At 33.8% G+C, this 18,726-nt stretch overlaps 1 protein-coding gene across 4 annotated transcripts in view; it reads right to left on the bottom strand.

Annotated features, from left to right (window-relative positions):
- The window catches only part of LRBA (LPS responsive beige-like anchor protein), a 742,782-nt gene that overhangs the window by 198,425 nt on the left and 525,631 nt on the right, over nucleotides 1-18,726 (bottom strand). For all 4 annotated transcript variants that reach the window (XM_073892352.1, XM_025874296.2, XM_073892351.1 and 1 more), the window contains one exon: nucleotides 174-291. In XM_073892352.1, coding sequence (XP_073748453.1) covers nucleotides 174-291 — 118 coding nt within the window. The remainder of the gene's footprint in view (nucleotides 1-173; nucleotides 292-18,726) is intronic.

An 18,726-nucleotide genomic window follows, 5' to 3' on the forward strand; every position in this document is an offset into this window, starting at 1 on the left:
ACCAAGTGGGGAAAAAAACCATGAAGATGTATGTAGTTAAAAAAATGAGGCCAGTATGGCAGAGAGTAGACTATAAATTACTATCTAAATGGAAACAATATGGTAAGTTCAAAAATGAAATCGGAAAGAGGTGGAGGTTAGCTTAATAACAATATACTTCTGAAACATATTACCTCTGTTTGCCATAAAGATCTCCAAGGCTGTATTTTGCAAGAGATAACGACGAGAAAAGATTGATCGTATCTCTGTAAACAGCCATTTTCCATGCAGCCCTTCTGTATATGCCAGGATCTAGTGAGGAAAAAAATAAGCACAAGTAAGTAACAACAGTTTAATTTTTTCTTGTTGTTTTTCCCCCTGAATAAAACAGAAAAGACCCTATTAAAAATAATTTCTAAAAATTGAAAACAGTTACTGAAATAATTTGGAGGGAGACTAAGAAAATAGATTGTAACATATGGAAAGGAAGCTCAATGAAAAAGGAGAGCAAAATTATAAAACATCTCTTTATAAATATATTTTGGGCTTTTAAAAGCAGGGATGTAATATATTGCTTTTCAGGAAATACAAACTGCATTATTTAATGATTGGGTTTTTGGATCTTATTACAGAAAGTAAAATTTTAGATAAAAAGAAGAAAGACCGCAAAAGAATGCCTTACATGCTTATGGATCACATATACAATTCAGTTTCATATAATACAATTTTAATATATTCAGAAATACTTTTTTATGTTATATGAGGTTTTCAGGTTGGTTTGTTTTTTTTGTCTTGTTTTGTTTTGTTTAGTATAGTTGAAACACAATGTTACATTAGTTTCAGGTGTATAACTTAGTGATTTGATGAGTTTATGTATTATGCTATGTTCACCATAAGTGTAGCTACCATCTGTCCTGTTATATTGCTATTACAGTATTATTGACTGTATTCCTCATGCTGTGCTTTTTATTCCTGTGACTTATTCATTCCATAACTGGAAGCCTGTATCTCCCACTCCCCCTTCACCCATTTTACCCAGCACACCCCACCCCACTCCCCCAGCAACCATCAGTTTGTTCTCTATTTATAGGTCTGACTCTGCTTTTTGCTTGTTTATTCATTTGTTTTTTGTTTTCTTTTTTTAGATTCTACTTCAGAAGTATCTTTCATATACTTAAAAATATATATTTAGAGTAAATCCTAAGATTTCTCCTTGCAAGGAAAAATTTTTCCCCCTTTTTTCTTCTTTTTTGAAAAAACTGTATATGAGAAGATGAATGGATGTATTGTGGTAACTGTTTCACAATATATGTAAACAAAACCATCATGCTATATTCCTTAAGCTTATACAGTGTTGTATGTCAATTATTTTTTAATAAAACAAAAAAATTATATATATTCAAGTTTATAACTTTAAAAAATCACACTTTTAAGGTCACTGTTAAGGCAACAGTCACTCATTCAGAAAGCACAAAGACTGATTGTATGAGAGGTTAAGTATCATTTTGTCAGCTAGGCTAAACACAAACCTGCAAATGAACTCAACATAATCTCTCCATGGAGAAGGTGGTTGTCAGAGTAACTTGTTACAATTCTTGTCATCCCATGTGACAGACGCAGTAGCTTAGAATGCTTTGCCAACTCAAAGTAATCCTGTCTTTAGTCCTAAGCCACTTTGTTGCTTTGTTATTCAAGTTTTGTTTTTTAAAAAGTTCATTTCAAAAGCTTAATTATGAAGGTGTTAAAGGAAAACCAGATGTAGAATTTCTTACACCAGTACTTCACCTAATATTAATTTAATAAAGAAAATTAGATGTATTTGCTACCAAAACCTAATGAAAATCCCTGAAAGCAAACAATTAAGATATATCTCTCAAAAGCAACCACCATTAAGAAATACAAAATAGAATGACATGTAATTATGATATTGCATGGCGGGGACAAAGATGGGATAAGCAAGGAGAGGAAAAAATAAGAAGAAGAATTTACCCTACAAGAACCTTCTTTTCTATATTCATTTCCATTTCCTAGATCTTAAATGCAAAAATATCTATCTATATTCCTCAATGTAAAATGCAATTTCTTTGGGGAAAAAAAGCAACCTTATTGAGATTTTTCCACAAATTCTATTTTTGGCACAAAGGATCTAAAAACAAAAGAATAACTCCAAGTCTCAGTGTTTTTTGAAAAACAAAACAAAAATTCTAAGGGCCAAACAAACTTCCAGTTTTAAAACTGGTGATATAGAAATCTACCTTCATCCAGCCAATACCTGCATAAATAAGATCAGGAGAAATGAAAAGGAAAAGAGAGGACAAGACTGTAAGTCTTACACTCAAGATTTTTTGAAAGCAGAGGTTGCATGTACCTCTTTCTCTCACCGAGACCAGTAGGTCCAAGCGTCCAGAGCCTACAGTGGCCTGCTACTTGGTCTGTCTCCAATCTTACCTGTAGAGTCTACTATGACCAGAGGAGCCAAAGAAAAACAAATTTTTTAATAGAATTTTAAAATATAAATCAGATCACATCACTTATGCATTTAATGACCATCCAGTAGCATCCCACTACATGTATAATAAATACTGAAGCTCTTTATAATTGTTTATAAAGCTTTACATCTGAAACTCACTGATGAGCCCAATTCATTCTTCTTTGGGGTCTTTATACTTATTTTCTTGTCTGACTCCAATGTTCTCCCAAATCCTCACATGATTAGCTCACTCTTACATTAGATTTTTGCTCCAATATCACCTCCTCAGAGAAGTCACTGGATCTAAACCCCACTTCCTCCATGACCACCCCAAATTCAGCAGATTTCCTTCACAAGACTATCATTACCTGAAATTATGGTAACTGCTTGCTTGACTTTGTCTCTATTCAGCACTAGAATGCTAGACTATAACTTCTAAGAACAAAAACTTCTAGTATACTCTATTTGCATTTTCTAGAACAATGTCTGACACAAAGTAGATGTTTGTGAATGACCACATGAGTCAGTGAATGGCAACCTAAATTAATATATGGCCTTTAATATATGGCCCAAATTCATTTTGTTTGGACCATATATTTTAAGTATTAAGATTTCTGGTTTCTCAGGAAAAACTAAGTGTCAAACCTAGATCTATCTGCCACATGGTAACAATTGACATACACTTACCATTTTGGCACAGTCTCTACTCATTCATTCATTTAATATTATCTGTCCAGTTCCCCAATGGCATTTGAATTTGCCACCCTGGACTTATCAAGTAGGAGAGAATCCAGTATATTATCTGTAACACTTATACTCCAATCTACTATCCAATTATTAGTAAGGAAAATGAGAGCCAGAGAAATTAAATAGTTAATACAAAGTACCTTGGGAGTTAGTGGCAGAGTCTAGCCTACTTCCAAATTCTCTAATCCAAAAATACAAAGGTTACAATATATACACCACATTGTCACATTTGTAAAAAGGGGCTTAAATATTTGTTAAATTACAATTCAACTTAACAGAATTTTAAACAACTACATTTGTCTTCCTGTACTTGGGTTATAGGTGAAAGAGGGAAATCAAAGAAAACTAGAACAAAGGCTCCTCTAAGGTCTATGATATGCTAAGACTATCACACACTAATCTGAAAATTCTACTTTTTGTATCTATAAAGCTATATAATAAGACCTGTTGCTCATAATGGTGGCTTCAGTCATTCTAAGATCATGGCCATGCAACTAAACATTTAATTATATTCAAAGATACTTCAGTTTTTAATAAAAATAAGTATACTAAAACATTATAAAATTTTTAATGTACTGAAGGCTTTCTAATTAATAAAAAATTCAATTTATATCCCATTCCTTTAAGCAGTATAGTTATTAAAAAGTCTACTTGAAGTGGTATATTTCTTTAAAATGTTTTTATTACCAAATCAGTCACAACTGCAGAAAATTACATAAGTCCCATACTCATTACTCAACCATATAAAATCCTAACATTTTGCCATATTATTGCATATATTTAAAAAATTAATAAAGCATTTTAGATAGTGTTGAAATTCCCATATATAACCTTTCCTGATCCCATTTTCCTCCTTCGTCAGAGCCAATCACTACTCTTGTTTTAGCTTTATCATTCCCATGTCAGTTTTTATACTATTAGTACATATACGTCCATAAATAATATCCAGCATTGTTTTGTAAGTTTTCAAACCTGATCTAAATCAGGTATCATACTGAATGTATGACAGCAGTGTGCTTTCAAAATTAAATATAATCAGGTCTAGTGTGTTAAAACTCAGAGAAAAAGAAACAGGAGGAGAGACAGACAAAATTATTTAAAATTGCCATAAGTATCAAAAATTAAAATCACACACGAAAAACTAGCCTGACTTAACAAGAAGTAACAAATGAAATTCTATACTTACGGTCAAGATAGCTGGGTTTAAAATGGAAAAAAAAATCTTTTAACTAACAGAATTAGTAGCTGAAATTGATATAATAACATTTCTTTAAGGTATTCATTAGGAAAAGGTGTCAGTACTGAAATGCAGCTGAGGCCTAGCTAAGCAAGAGTTTTATTTCTTATTGGAATAGTATATTCCTGGTCTGAGGCTTCACTTCAAAGTCTCTAGAGTTCAATTAAAACTGGATTAGGTAGAAGCAGACCCTTCTTTGGGACTTTCTGTTCACTGAAACTCTACATACACTGACAGCACCCTAGACAGAGGTCTAGCCCTCCAATGAATCAGTTGCTATGGAAACCATATCATTACCATTGCTCTGCAGTTATGACCCTAAGTCTAGAATAGCTTGAAAGCTTAAGCCCACAGCACTCTTCGAATGTTTACCACCTTGTTTTAATATGGTTAGTACTGTTAATAGGTAAAAGTAAATTCAACATTCTTTTTTTATAATTTGTTTAACAAAGATGGTTTATTAAAATGTTGAGGTAAGAGAGGGAAGAAAGAAATCAGTATTTAATTTTAAATATACACACATACACACTCATCAAGTGTATATACCATTTCTTTAAATTAAAAATATCAAACATATCTTCTTTAAAATTTTTATCTGAAAATTGTGTCTTCTTTCAGGGATATATTATTTTGCCCAAATAATACACACAATGCTTTTTTCTATCTTTCAAATAATATACTGTGAATACATATAAAAATTTCTTCACCCTGTTGCATTTATTGGCTTGAAAGCAAATCATTTTTTCCACTTTCCTTTTAATCATTTATTTTGAAAAGCTAATGAATTTATTCAAATAAGACTTTTCTTTTGTTTGCTCATCTTCTGAGAGAAATAGAAATGTGTTTATTGCCCAATGGCAAAATGCTTTTACTGAATATCAAGCTTTAAAAAAATTTTTATAGTCTCTAAAAACAGTCATATTTGCTTCATTTAAGTAAAAAGGTTTTGTTTTCAAAAACTATACAAACTACCCTCACTAAATTTAAAATACTTTTTAAAAATTTTAAAGGGAAAAATATTAAAAAGTGATAAAATCTTTTACCTCAAAAATAAATAGGTGTTTGCATATAAAAATCAGTAAAAGGCTTTTCAAAATATTATTCTTTCTTAATGTTTAAGACTGGCATTGCATACACTAGTCCCAAAGAGTTGTCAATTTTTGGAGAGGTTTTACTCTTTGAAACAATTCCATATTGATTTCTGAAGAATTCGATAATAGAAGTAAAATCAGGTAATATATATTACCAAGAATATTTACAATTTCATAACAAAACTATTTCCAAAATATAGAGAATGTATTTAACACCAAGAAAAATGTTTCAAACTTAATATACAAAATATAAGCTAATCATTCTATAAATTAAGCAATGACACCACTGGAAGGAAAGTCGAGAAAATATTCATATCCCATTTTCATGAAAAATGATTATAAATTAGTCACAAAGATTGTATCTTACTATGAGAAAACAGTAAATATTTGAAAATATTTAAAATGAAAACACACTGAAAAATATTCGAATAGCAACTCATCACTAGATATATTTACAAATATGTTTTATTTATAATAACTGCAATGTTAACAAACTGGTAGAAAGTAATTTTAATCAAGTATTTTAAACTTGTACCACTCTATTATTAACATAGTTTTTGGATTTTGCTGCATGTAATTTTCTCTGAAATTTGATATCAAAGCATGGAATTTATGAGTTTATTCATAAACTCAGAATTTATTCTAAGAATATTGAATTCTAGTTGCCTTTGGATTTACTTCATCACCTACACCACGGAACTTGTAAGTTTTCAAAGATATATTCTTAAAGTAAAACTTAGAAGTCTTTTTGAATTTAAAAATGATATATAGTTGGCTGGTTGAAACTTTACGATAGTAATTTTGTTATTAAATTACTATTCATGAATAAGTAGAATGTCTCCCAACTTTGAAAAGAACAGAACAATGATAACAAAAATATGAAAGTTATGGATATGAAAGGAAATCACCTTTTAAATTAATTATGAGTTATTGTTTTCCTTCTATTTGGTAAATTTCCTCCTTCTGCTTACTAGGTACTATGATGTAGTACAGTATTCTCCTTAGCATTTTCATGGGTGACAAATTTAATTAAACATATTCATTACTCTAATGTTCTACTTGGCAGTTTAGTCAGTATGAAAAATTAAAAATATATAAATAAAATGCTACGTGACCTCTGTATTGATTGGGCTAAAATGGTTTTAGCCTGGGTGTGGATGATGGGACAGCTGGGAGGGGTAACAGGGGAGCACACAAACACATACACTCTTATGTTTTCTCTTCCAATTACTGAGGGAGATGATAAAACCACAGCAAATGATGTATCAGCTCATTTTATCTTATCGCTTTGGGGCTAGGTGACAATGAAGTTCATATTTCACTGGCTCCCATTGAAGATTGTGAAAATTACTTGCCCTCATGACCTGAAATTTCACTAGAAGACAGAAATTTCTCTTCTGCAAAGTAATGCAATTTTTCAGATGTCAACCTTTAGCCCAGCTTTAAAAATTAATTTCATTTATATTAACCAATGATATTGATATTTTCACAGCATGCTCTTTGATACATGAAGCACTGACTAGCAAATTGATGTTGCTTTAGATGGGTAAAACTATTTTATTTTAAGCTGCTATGGCAGACAGATTTATGGCAAACTGAAATTCCCATTTCATAATTTAATATTTGTGTTGGAGTGATGCACCTTTAAGCCCCTGGCCTGTAAATAATTCAGACTCTTTAGTTGGGTTTTATTTTCAGTATTCTTCAGCTTCAAAAATAATTTGCATTCTAAATGATTTATCATAAAAGCCATCTCTTATTTAACATTTAATATGTATCTTAATGAGTCAAAAGCAAACGTGGTAATGCAGAAGTAGAACAAAGAAGGTATTTATATATCATCAACTAATTTTTAATTTAGTTTTTTAATTTAAATACATCTGCATCTGATAATTTTTGAAAGAATCCGAAATATACCACAAAAGAATATTAAGGAACATGAATGTACCTTACTTTTCACAGCAGCATGTGAGGTAAAGAGCTAGGTATTACATTTTCAGAAAAAGAGTAAACTTAGATAACAACCTGAATTAAAAATAGAGATATCTGGGTTTGGAGATACCTACCTTTTTAATACAAACATAATAAAAACAAAACCACAATGTCAATTTTATCATGAAGAAGGTGTGAATGTGTTCCATCTGATTTTATTATGAGATAGAGAAATCACCTTGCACTATATACAAAGAAAAGCTTCAATATTTTGGACTGGTAAAGGTATTACATCTTTAAAAGATAGTCTGGAATCTCAGCAAGTTTATTACCTTTATCCAGTAGAGTTTTGCCTAATTCAAACGATGCCTTGAAAAGACAATCAGTACCACCAATACCTTTTTTTTTTTTAAGATTTTATTTATTCATTTGAGAGAGAGAGAGCATGTGCGTGAGCGAGTGCAGACTCCCCACTGAGCAGAGAGCCCAATGCAGGGCTTGATGGAAGGACTCTGAGATCATGACCGGAGCCCAAGGCAAACACTTAACTGACTGAGCCACCCAGGCACCCCACGACCAATACCTTTTCATTTTATTAATAAGGTAAGTTAAATGTAAGTAGCATAAATTTATGCATTAATCTATACTCTCAAAATCAGAAAAAGGCCAAGAAAGACATTTCCTTAATTCGGCTATTTTCTTCCTAAAATGATTCTTAACACCCCTCTGGCCAACTTTCTATCTTCAAAATAACTTGCATTTTTTATGCTAACAATACCCAAATTGTTCTTTACTCAAAAATGCTTATATTTAATATTTTCTTACATCAATGATATGGGGAAAACAATAATATAAATTATACTTAATGATTTTTCCATTTTGATTGGAAAAATTCCTAGTAACATCTCAAAAACTTGTGAAAATAATATGCTATTGTCACTGAATTCAAGTTATAAAGTATTTTTCCCTATTATTCCACACACTGACTCTCTAAAGTCAGGAGCTTTCTATGTCTTAATAAAAAGTTAAATTTCAGAATAGAGAGCCCAGAAATGGACCCTCAACTCTATGGTCAACTAATCTTCGACAAAGCAGGAAAGAATGTCCAATGGAAAAAAGACAGTCTCTTCAACAAATGGTGCTGGGAAAATCGGACAGCCACATGCAGAAGAATGAAACTGGACCATTTCCTTACACCACACACAAAAATAGACTCCAAATGACTGAAAGACCTAAATGTGAGACAGGAGTTCATCAAAATCCTAAAGGAGAACACAGGCAGCAATCTCTTCGACCTCAACCTCTGCCACTTCTTCCTAGAAACATCGTCAAAGGCAAGGGAAGCAAGGGCAAAAATGAACTACTGGGACTTCATCAAGATAAAAAGCTTTTGCACAGCAAAGAAACAGTCCACAAAACCAAAAGACAACCAACAGAATGGGAGAAGATATTTGCAAATGACCTATCAGATAAAGCACTAGTATCCAAAATCTATAAAGAACTTATCAAACTCAACACCCATAGAACAAATGATCCAATCAAGAAATGGGCAGAAGACAGGAACAGACATTTTTCCAAAGAACACATCCAAATGGCCAACTGACACATGAAAAAGTGCTCAACATCGCTCGGCATCAGGGAAATCCAAATCAAACCCTCAATGAGATATCACCTCACACCCATCAGAATGGCTAAAATTAACAAGTCAGGAAATGACAGATGTTGGTGGGGATGCGGAGAAAGAGGAACCCTCCTACACTGTCGGTGGGAATGCAAGCTGATGCAGCCACTCTGGAAAACAGTATGGAGGTTCCTCAAAAAGTTGAAAATAGAGCTACCATACGATACAGCAATTGCACTACTGGGTATTTACCCCAAAGATACAAATGTAGGGATCTGAAGGGGTATATGCACCCTGATGTTTATAGCAGCAATGTCCACAATAGCCAAACTGTAGAAAGAGCCAAGAAGTCCATCAACAGATGAGTGGATAAAGAAGATGTGGTATATACATACAATGGAATATTATGCAGCCATCAAAAGGAATGAAATCTTGCCATTTGCAACGACGTGAATGGAACTGGAGGGTATTATGCTGAGCGAAATAAGTCAATCAGAGAAAGACATGTATCATATGAGGAATTCTTAATCTCAAGAAACAAACTGAGGGTTGCTGGAGTGGTGGGGGGTGGGAGGGATAGGGTGGCTGGGTGATAGACATTGGGGAGGGTATGTGCTATGGTGAGTGCTGTGAATTATGTAAGACTGTTGAATCACAAATCTGTACCTCTGAAACAAATAATACATTATATGTTAAAAAAAAAAAAAGAAGAAGAAGAAAATAGCAGAAGGGGAAGAATGAAGCGGGGGAAATCAGAGCAGGAGAGGAACCATGAAAGACTATGGACTCTGAGAAACAAACTAAGGGTTCTAGAGGGGACGGGGGTGGGGGGAATGGGTTAGCCTGGTGATGGGTATTAAAGAGGGCACATTCTGCATGGAGCACTGGGTGTTATACTCAAACAATGAATCATGGAACACTACATCAAAAACTAATGATGTAATGTATGGTGATTAACATAATATAATAAAAATAAATAAATAAATAAAAAGTGAAATTCAATCAGCACTTATAAAAAACTGCCTAATTTTAAATATATTGGAATATTGTATAATAAGTATTTTTAAAACAATCAAAAAACACAAACTAGTCTTCTTCTCAATGCCAATTCTTACTTTATGAACTCAAACTCAATCTCAAATTGGTATCAAAAGCCCTCCCTAGATTTATGAATTAAATCTTCAAGTTATAAGTAATATCAGCCTGTAGCTAGACTACTTATCTCTTTGTAGCAGGTACAATGCGATTTAGCCATTAAAAGTTTCTCTGGTGAGTAAGCTATTTGAACTAATTAAAGGGAAAACCTTTGCTTATCTTTAAGAAATTTGCTTTTGTTCAGAGATATATTTTGTAATAGCTATTGCTATTACAAAATAAGAGATAAAATGTAAAAGAACAGATATAAAATGTAAAATGGAAAAGAAAAAGGTACAAAGAACTTCATGCTAACAGCCTTAAACCCCCAGGACACTTTTTTTCCTAATTAGAGGGAAATATTTTTCCACTTTGTTTCTCATATATATATATATTTATTTATATATGTTATGAATATATTCTATTCATAACACCTACCACAGTGCCAGGTACATAAAAGACAGTAACTAGTGGATAGAGGGCCAGCCCAACCTAGCAAGCTATATACAAGATTCTAGGACACATGACCACAACAGTGGAAAGCAGAAAGGGGTAGAAAAATGAGATGCAAAAATACCACATAGCATTTAAAAAAAAATCAAATTCAAGGGTCAGAGTACTTTAACTTCCAATCAAGATAAAGTAACAGGCACTGGATTTACCATTATACACAAACAATATTTAAAACAGATGTATGGAAAGAATTATTTTCAAGACTGTAAACATCAAGAATGAAAGACCATGATCCCTGAGAGATAAGAAAAAAAGTGGTGACACAAACTATTTGCCCAGCTCACTGCCTTGAGAAATTTGCAGTCTCCAGAAAAGGAGGAGTAACCTACTTGGAACATTGAGGTCTCCTGAAGTAGAGAAAACAGCCTAGAGAACGGTGAGAGCAAGGCTGCTAAGTTCATAGGGCATAGCAGCAGAATGGAGAGTGATGGAAAGTAACAGAGCTCCTGTGTGACCTATAGTCTTTAGTTGAGTACTCTCATCAACCTATGTTTTTAAAAAAAACCAAAACAAAAAAACCTGAAGCCAGTAAAAGAATTATCCCTCCAAATTACAAGGAACAATACCCAGAGCTCAAATGCCAAAGAAAAAAAAAAGTCTCATAATTCATGAAGCACTGGGTAAAGTACTCAGAAGGGTTTTGCCTCACCAGTGGGGAATAATTAGCCCTAAACTAAATGTTGCTCTGATCCTACCTAACAAACTTTTTTTGTTTTAAGATTTTATTTATTTGTTTATTTGAGAGAGAGCGCGCACGTGCGCAAGCGGGGGGGGGGGGCAAGTGGGGAGGGAGAGGGAATCTTGAACTGACTCCGTGCTGAGCACAGAGCTTGATCTCCAGAACTTGAGATCAAGAACTGAGCCAAAATGAAGATTTGTGTGCTTAACCCACTGAGCCACCCAGGCGCCCCCTACCTAACTTGACAGGAGTTCTCTGAGGCTTAAAAAACCTTAAAAAGCAAAGATCCACATGGATCAAATGAATTCTAAGTAACTTAACTATATCACAAAACAATGCGTTAAAATATTTATAGACTAGAACACAACAGGGTAAAATTTACCACAGCTGGTATTTAATTCAAAATTACCAGACCTACAAAAAAAAAATCAGGAAAATATGACCCATAATGAAGAGAGAAAATAATTAACCAGAACTGACCGAGAAATGACACAGATAAAAGTATTAGAAAAGGACATCAAATCAGACAAAACAGATTTTATAGCAAAAAATACTACTAGGAATAGAAAGGGTCAGTTCATAATAACAGATCATTTCATTGAGAGGCCATAACCATCCCAATTGTTTAGGAACTGAGTAACAGTGCTTTAAAATACAGGAAGCAAAAACTAAGAACTAAAATGAGAAAAACATAAACCCAAAGTTATAGATTTCAACATTCCTCCCAATAATTGATAAACAAGGAGATGAAAAACCAATAAGGATAAAGAAGACATGAAAAAGATGATTGACTATGACCTACCTGACATTTATAAAACACTCCTTTCAACAGCAGTAGAATATAAATTTACAAAATATTTTGGGTCAAAAAACCAAGTTGCAATAAATTTAGTAGATTCATATCATATAAAGTATATTCTCTGACAACAATGGAATTAAATTAGAAATCAAAAACATATCTGAAAAATTCCCAAGATTTGAGAACTAAAGATTGTACTTCTGAATAGTTCATGGGTCTTAGAAGTAACAAAAGAAGAAATACTCTAGAAAATAAATGGATTAAATGTCTTCTTCAACTACCAGGAGAAGCTTTTCCAGTCTTGCACTATCACAAATTTCATGAATGCACCCATCTGTCACTTACATTTCCCAAAAATGTCTATACCAGTTTCCTTTGATCCTACATTCCAAACTTCACTTCCTTTGGATTTTAGCAGGGTGGCTGAATTCTCAGCCTTTTCATTTTATACTGAGTGATTTCATCTATAACCACTGTTTCTTTTTATACCAAACCATACAAGGGTGCAAGAATCTAGTGATGAGACATTAGAGATATTAGATTACCTCCACTTGGAGATGTCAGTTTTGGACCCACATATCCAATCACCTACTAGAGAGCTCTACCATGATGTCTTCTAAATTCTCAAATTCAACATATCTGGACTCATTTTGTTGCCTCTAGAGCTATCATTAGTCCATTGGAGACTATTTTGGTATATGGAGCCACAAATATCATGTAAAGAAACCTGAGTCAACCTAAACCTTACAACTCATTCTTTTGATTTCCCTACTGGCACCTACAATCCTTCTGCTCTTGGTAGTATGTACTGAAATCACCTTTAGAATAAGTCCTCATCATGTATGGATATTTTCACAGAAATATCTCATGTTCAAACCACTCACACAACATACACACTTCAATCATGCTCTGCTTAACGTGTCTTCCAATGTGCTGGTCTTCCAAACTGGAAGGCAACCTCCTTTAATGAGCTTGGTAGAGGAAGTGGTGGTGGTGGTTGTATTAGAACCACAGCAGGCAGTAATAGCAACAGCTACTACAAAATATAATTTAATTAGAGCCCATTATATGCCAGCATTACGTTAAGCACTTCATTTCAATTATCAAAGTGGCACTATGAAATGTCATTTTCACCATTTTATATATGAGGAAACATACTTAACAGATATTAAACGATGTAGCCAAAATCACATAACTGGTGTTGGGTAAGCCAAGTCTATCAGGCTTCTAAAATTGTACTCTAACCCGCTACATAGTATTTCCTCCAAGGTGAACTTCTCCTCTCATTCTTAAAGGCCAAGACAATGTTTCATAAAACCTCTGACTTCCCAAGCAGATTCAACCATTCTCTGTTTTGTGCTATCACAGGTCTAGCACCAATTCCATTTATTTGTAAATGTCTTCCTGACACATAGTAATATATATGACTTTAGGTATGTCTACCCAAAGACATACCTGGAATACTTGGTACATTACACAACTCAGTAAACGTATACTCAATGAATAAATGACGAGATTAACATTTCAAATGAAAACTAATTCCTCATCTCTCACTCCTTGTTTCTACAATTACTCAAAACTGAATAGGAGAGAAAACTCTAGACTTCTTAAAGGAGCGAGCCTGTGTCTCAGCTCCTGGTGAGGTCTCCAACTGGTGGAGCCATGACCAAGGTTAACAAATTTTTTATTCCCAGAGAGAGTGGTTAAAATGACCTCTCATAAGTACTAAAAAAATTGGGATTTTTTAAATTGGGAATTTATTATTTGCTTTGCTTTAAAGGGAACTTACTATAAGATCAAAAAAGTGGATGCTTCTCTAGGAATTGAAAAAAAAAATCCTATGAAGTATCACTGCCCTGTGATGAATTATTAGCACCTAAAAGAAATGTCTCCTAACATCTCAACCAAAAATATTCTGAATATATAAGTAATATGAATTTCATACATTATCTAAGAATATTAAATTCTGCTCTAGAAGACAAGAAAACAAATGCGATAGATGAAAACCAAAAGAAATAATAACCACTGATAGTAAGATGGTAACTTATGACATAGAGGCAAAAGTCATAGGCTATGTTAAGTAGAGATAATGAGTAAAATAGTAGCTTCTGAGAGAATTCAAAAGGTGCTAAATAAGGACAGTAATTTTAAAGTTAGAAATCTGTTAAGGCCTGTTAAAGATAGAATATACTGAAGTACAAAAGGTGTTCTTTCAGATGGAGATGGAAAGACCAACTCATAAGATACAATCATGCCAACTTTGCTTTGGGTTGATTTTCTGTAGGTTTTGAGAGTGAGGCAATAATTACCCCTTTGTTCCAGACACTCTTTTCAAGAATGTTTGGACAACAAAAACAGCCTTGGAAAAGACAGATAGTGTCTCACTTTGGAACACAGGGCAGGTTTGTTTACTGTCCAGTATAATAAAGATAATGATGCCCTCTTGGGGCAAGGACCAAATTTTACTGACCATCATAAACATTCTGGGTTTCTAAACATTGAGGATGCTCAACTGGGATGTAAACTCACTGGGTACACAGTATCTACCTGGGCCTCTTGTGTTAGTCTGCTTAGACTACCACAACAAAGTATCAAAGACTGGGTGGCTTAAACCACAGAAACATATTTCTCACAGTTCTGAAGGCTAGGGAGTCCTAAGTCAAGGTGCTAGTGTAGCTGGTTACTGGTGAAAGTGCTCTACATGGCTTGTAGATGGTTGCCATTCATATTATCCTCACCTGGTAGAGAGAGAAAGGAGGGGAGTGGGTCAATCATTCTCCTCCTCTTCTTATAAAGACGAAGTTCAATTGGATTAGGGTACTAACTTTAAAGTCCCTATCTCCAGATACAGTCACAACTGGGGTTAGGATTTCAACATATGGCTGGGGGGGGGGTGAAGAGGGAAAGAATAATTCAGTCCATAGCACCCATCCACATCACCTCATGAAACTGGGGGACAGACATTTAGGGCAATTCATTCATTTTAGATGCTTATTCTGTTTGTTGTGTTATAAGAAAATTCTTTGTCTCTGACCCAGGAGTCTCATGTCTTCTACTAGCATCCATGAAATTTCTGTAGAAAAAAATTGTCAGCTTGCAAGTAGAGTAAAATTTCAGACCTCTCACAGTTCTTGACATTCTGGATGACAACTAAGTTAGGCTTAAATTTGCCACCCATTGACCAATTCCGATATGCCAAACTGTCATACCCAATATGGTCTGATTCTGGCCCCTGTGTGTTTTATCAGCATAAGAAATTCAGACAAAACCATAACTATTCAGCAGGATAATTGGTTAGCTATAGCTGTGGCCAGGTATACTTGCTGCTGCATCTCTCCAATAGAGCAACCGTGTTTCACTGGTCTTTATCTGTGGATTCCCTGGCTTGATACTGGTACTCATAGTACTATCAACAGGGAAGGCTGATGAGGCAGAGAAAAACAGAACATGAAAATGCTGTATAACTAGGATTAGAGTACTCTGCCTGCTTGCATTCTATCCTAAGTACATTAACTTACCCCATCTCACTTCCCTTTCTTCTCATTGTGTTTTAAGTTGATTTAATAAACCATGTGATTCAAGAATCTCAATATAATCTGTGAGTCATTCTGTTCTGTGATCTCTGGGATGATATCCTTGATAGTATGTATGGAAGCTACCACTGTAGCAAGGTAACTTCTCACAGAACAAGTTCACAGCTGACCTTTACCTAATCTTAAATTACAATTTGAAAAAATTTTCTAGACAACAGGGAAAAAATAGGAATCTTGATAATTCATCAAGTCAGAACAATTTTAATCCTGAAAACAAAGCAAAAGAGAGACTATAAAAAAAGGAAAAATGAAAAGCAGTTTCATTACTGAATAAAGACAGAAAACTTATAAATAATCCAGAAGTTGGGCACCTGGGTGGCTCAGTGGGTTGAGCATCTGCCTTTGGCTCACGTCATGATCCTGGGGTCCTGAGATCGAGTCCTGCATCAGGCTCCCTGCTCAGCAGGGAGTCTGCTTCTCCCTCTGCCCCTCCCCCCGGCTCGCAATATCTCTCTCTCTCGTAAATAAATAAAATCTTTAAAAAAAAGAATCCAGAAGTAAACAAAATCCAGCAACATATTGTAAAAATAATATTACCAAGGATGGTACTTTCATGGATTCCAAGAGTGGTTCAATCAGAAAAATCTATATATAATCATTATACTGACAAGATCAAAAATTAAAAGGGAAACATTATATAATTCAAAAGATGCTGAAAAGGCATTTGATCAAATTCAGAAAGCATTCCTAAAGAAAGAATTCTAGCAAAACAGAAATGGAAAAAATTACATATAATAAAGGATTTTACCAGAACCCAACAACAAATATTAGCTATGTGAGCTGGGGACAAACATGTAAACTCTAGACTCAACAAGAGTATCCATTTCATGTTCTTGTTTTGAAAAATAATTAATAAATGTACAGCTAATAAAACAGTGCTTAGCACATAAATATTTGTTAGCAATTATTATTACAATAACAATTATTATGAGTCAAGTGGCAAAATTTGCAAAAACTAAAATATAATAAAATCTAAAAGCTGGTATAAACACTGAAAGGAAGAGATAAAAACTGTAAATATATCAAAAGCACTCTAATTAAAATTAGAAAAATATATTAAATAAATATGGAAATATTAATATCTGTTCTCTGTTTTTGTAACTGGCACTTAGGTATAGAAACTATAAAAAATAGTGCATTCATAATAGCAAGAAAAACTTTTAAACACTTATGAATAATTTTAACAAGAAAGGCAGAGAGAAACAGTAAGACAAAATATATAAAGTATTAAAGGAACAAAAAGTACAATATAAAACCAAAAAGAATGCTTCTGATAGGAAGATTTATCATTAAAATGTAAATTTACCAATATATAAGTTTAATGTATTTGCCATTCTGAAGGCCTGTTAAAGATAGAATATACTGAAGTACGGTGGAATAAAGAAAGGTGTTCTTTCAGATAGAGATGGAAAGACCAACTCATAAGATACAATCATGCCAACTTTGCTTTGGGTTGCTGATTTTCTGTAGGTTTTGAGAGTGAGGCAATAATTACCCTTTTGTTCCAGACACTCTTTTCAAGAATGTTTGGACAACAGAAACAGCCTTGGAAAAGACAGATAGTGTCTGTCTGAGCTTTTTTGAAGACTAACATAAAGTTTACATAACAAAATACATATCAGGAAACAGCAAATAAAAGAATGAGAACAGACAAGTAAAAGGGAGTACACTACCTTAAACACTATGCAGATGCAATAAAGACTTGAATAAATATATTTTAAGAACATGTAAGTCTGGTATTTCCTACTTCATTTCTTTTTTTTAAATGTCAATTGTGACATACAAAGCTGACAGCACAGCTTAATGTGATATGATGAACTGGTGAGTAAATCACTTAGATTGGATGGTGAGCTGCACATAGGCAGCTCTCAGTTGTTCTTCCTTTGCGTATATTATCTAGAAGTCAAGATAACTGGAAATCAGGATTTATTTTTTATTTTTTAATTTAAAATCAATCTACTTAACATATAGTGTATTATTAGTTTCACAGGTAGAATTTAGTGATTCATCCATTGCATATAACACCCAGAACTCATTACATCAAGTGCCCTCCTTAATGCCCATCACCCAGTTACCCACCCCCCCTCCTCCCCTCCAGCAACCCTCAGTTTGCTTCCTGTGGTTAAGAGTCTCTTATGGTTTGTCTCCCTCTCTAATTTCATCTTTATTTTTCCTTCCCTTCCCCTATGCTCATCTCTTTTGTTTCTTAAATTCCACATATGAGTGAAATCATCTGATGTTTGTCTTTCTCTGACTGACTTATTTTTCTTAGCTTAATACCCTCTAGTTCTATCCACACTGATGCAAATGGCAAGATCTCATTCTTTTTGATGGCTGAATAATATTCCATTGTGTATATGTGTGTGTGTGTGTGTGTGTATTACATATATATATAATTGTTCTGACTTGATGAATTATACACAGTATAATATACATTGTGTGTGTATATATATATATATTACATATATATAATTATTCTGACTTGATGAATTATACACACACACACACACACACACACACACACATACACACCACGTCTTCTTTCTCCATCTGTCAATGGACATCTGGATTCTTTCCATATTTTGGCTACTGTGAACATTGCTGCTATAAATACTGGGTTGCATGTGCCCTTCAAATCACTATGTTTGTATCCTTTGGATAAATACCTAGTAGCGCAATTGCTGGGTCACAGGGTAGCTCTATTTTTAACTTTTTGAGGAACCTCCATACTGCTTTCCAGAGTGCCTGTACCAGCTTTCATTCACACCAGCAGTGTAAGAGGGTTCTCTTTCTCCACATTGTCACCATCTGTTGTTTTCTGAGTTGTTGATTTAAGCCATTCTGACTGGTGTGAGGTGGTATCTCATTGTGGCTTTGTGGAAATCAGGATTTAAAAGACATATTTAGGGGAAGGGGGCAGGGGTGCATAGA

This window comes from Callorhinus ursinus, unplaced genomic scaffold (genome assembly GCF_003265705.2).
Source record: "Callorhinus ursinus isolate GAN/ISIS: 27379988/994484 unplaced genomic scaffold, GSC_fseal_2.0 scaffold4, whole genome shotgun sequence".
Taxonomy (NCBI): domain Eukaryota; kingdom Metazoa; phylum Chordata; class Mammalia; order Carnivora; family Otariidae; genus Callorhinus; species Callorhinus ursinus.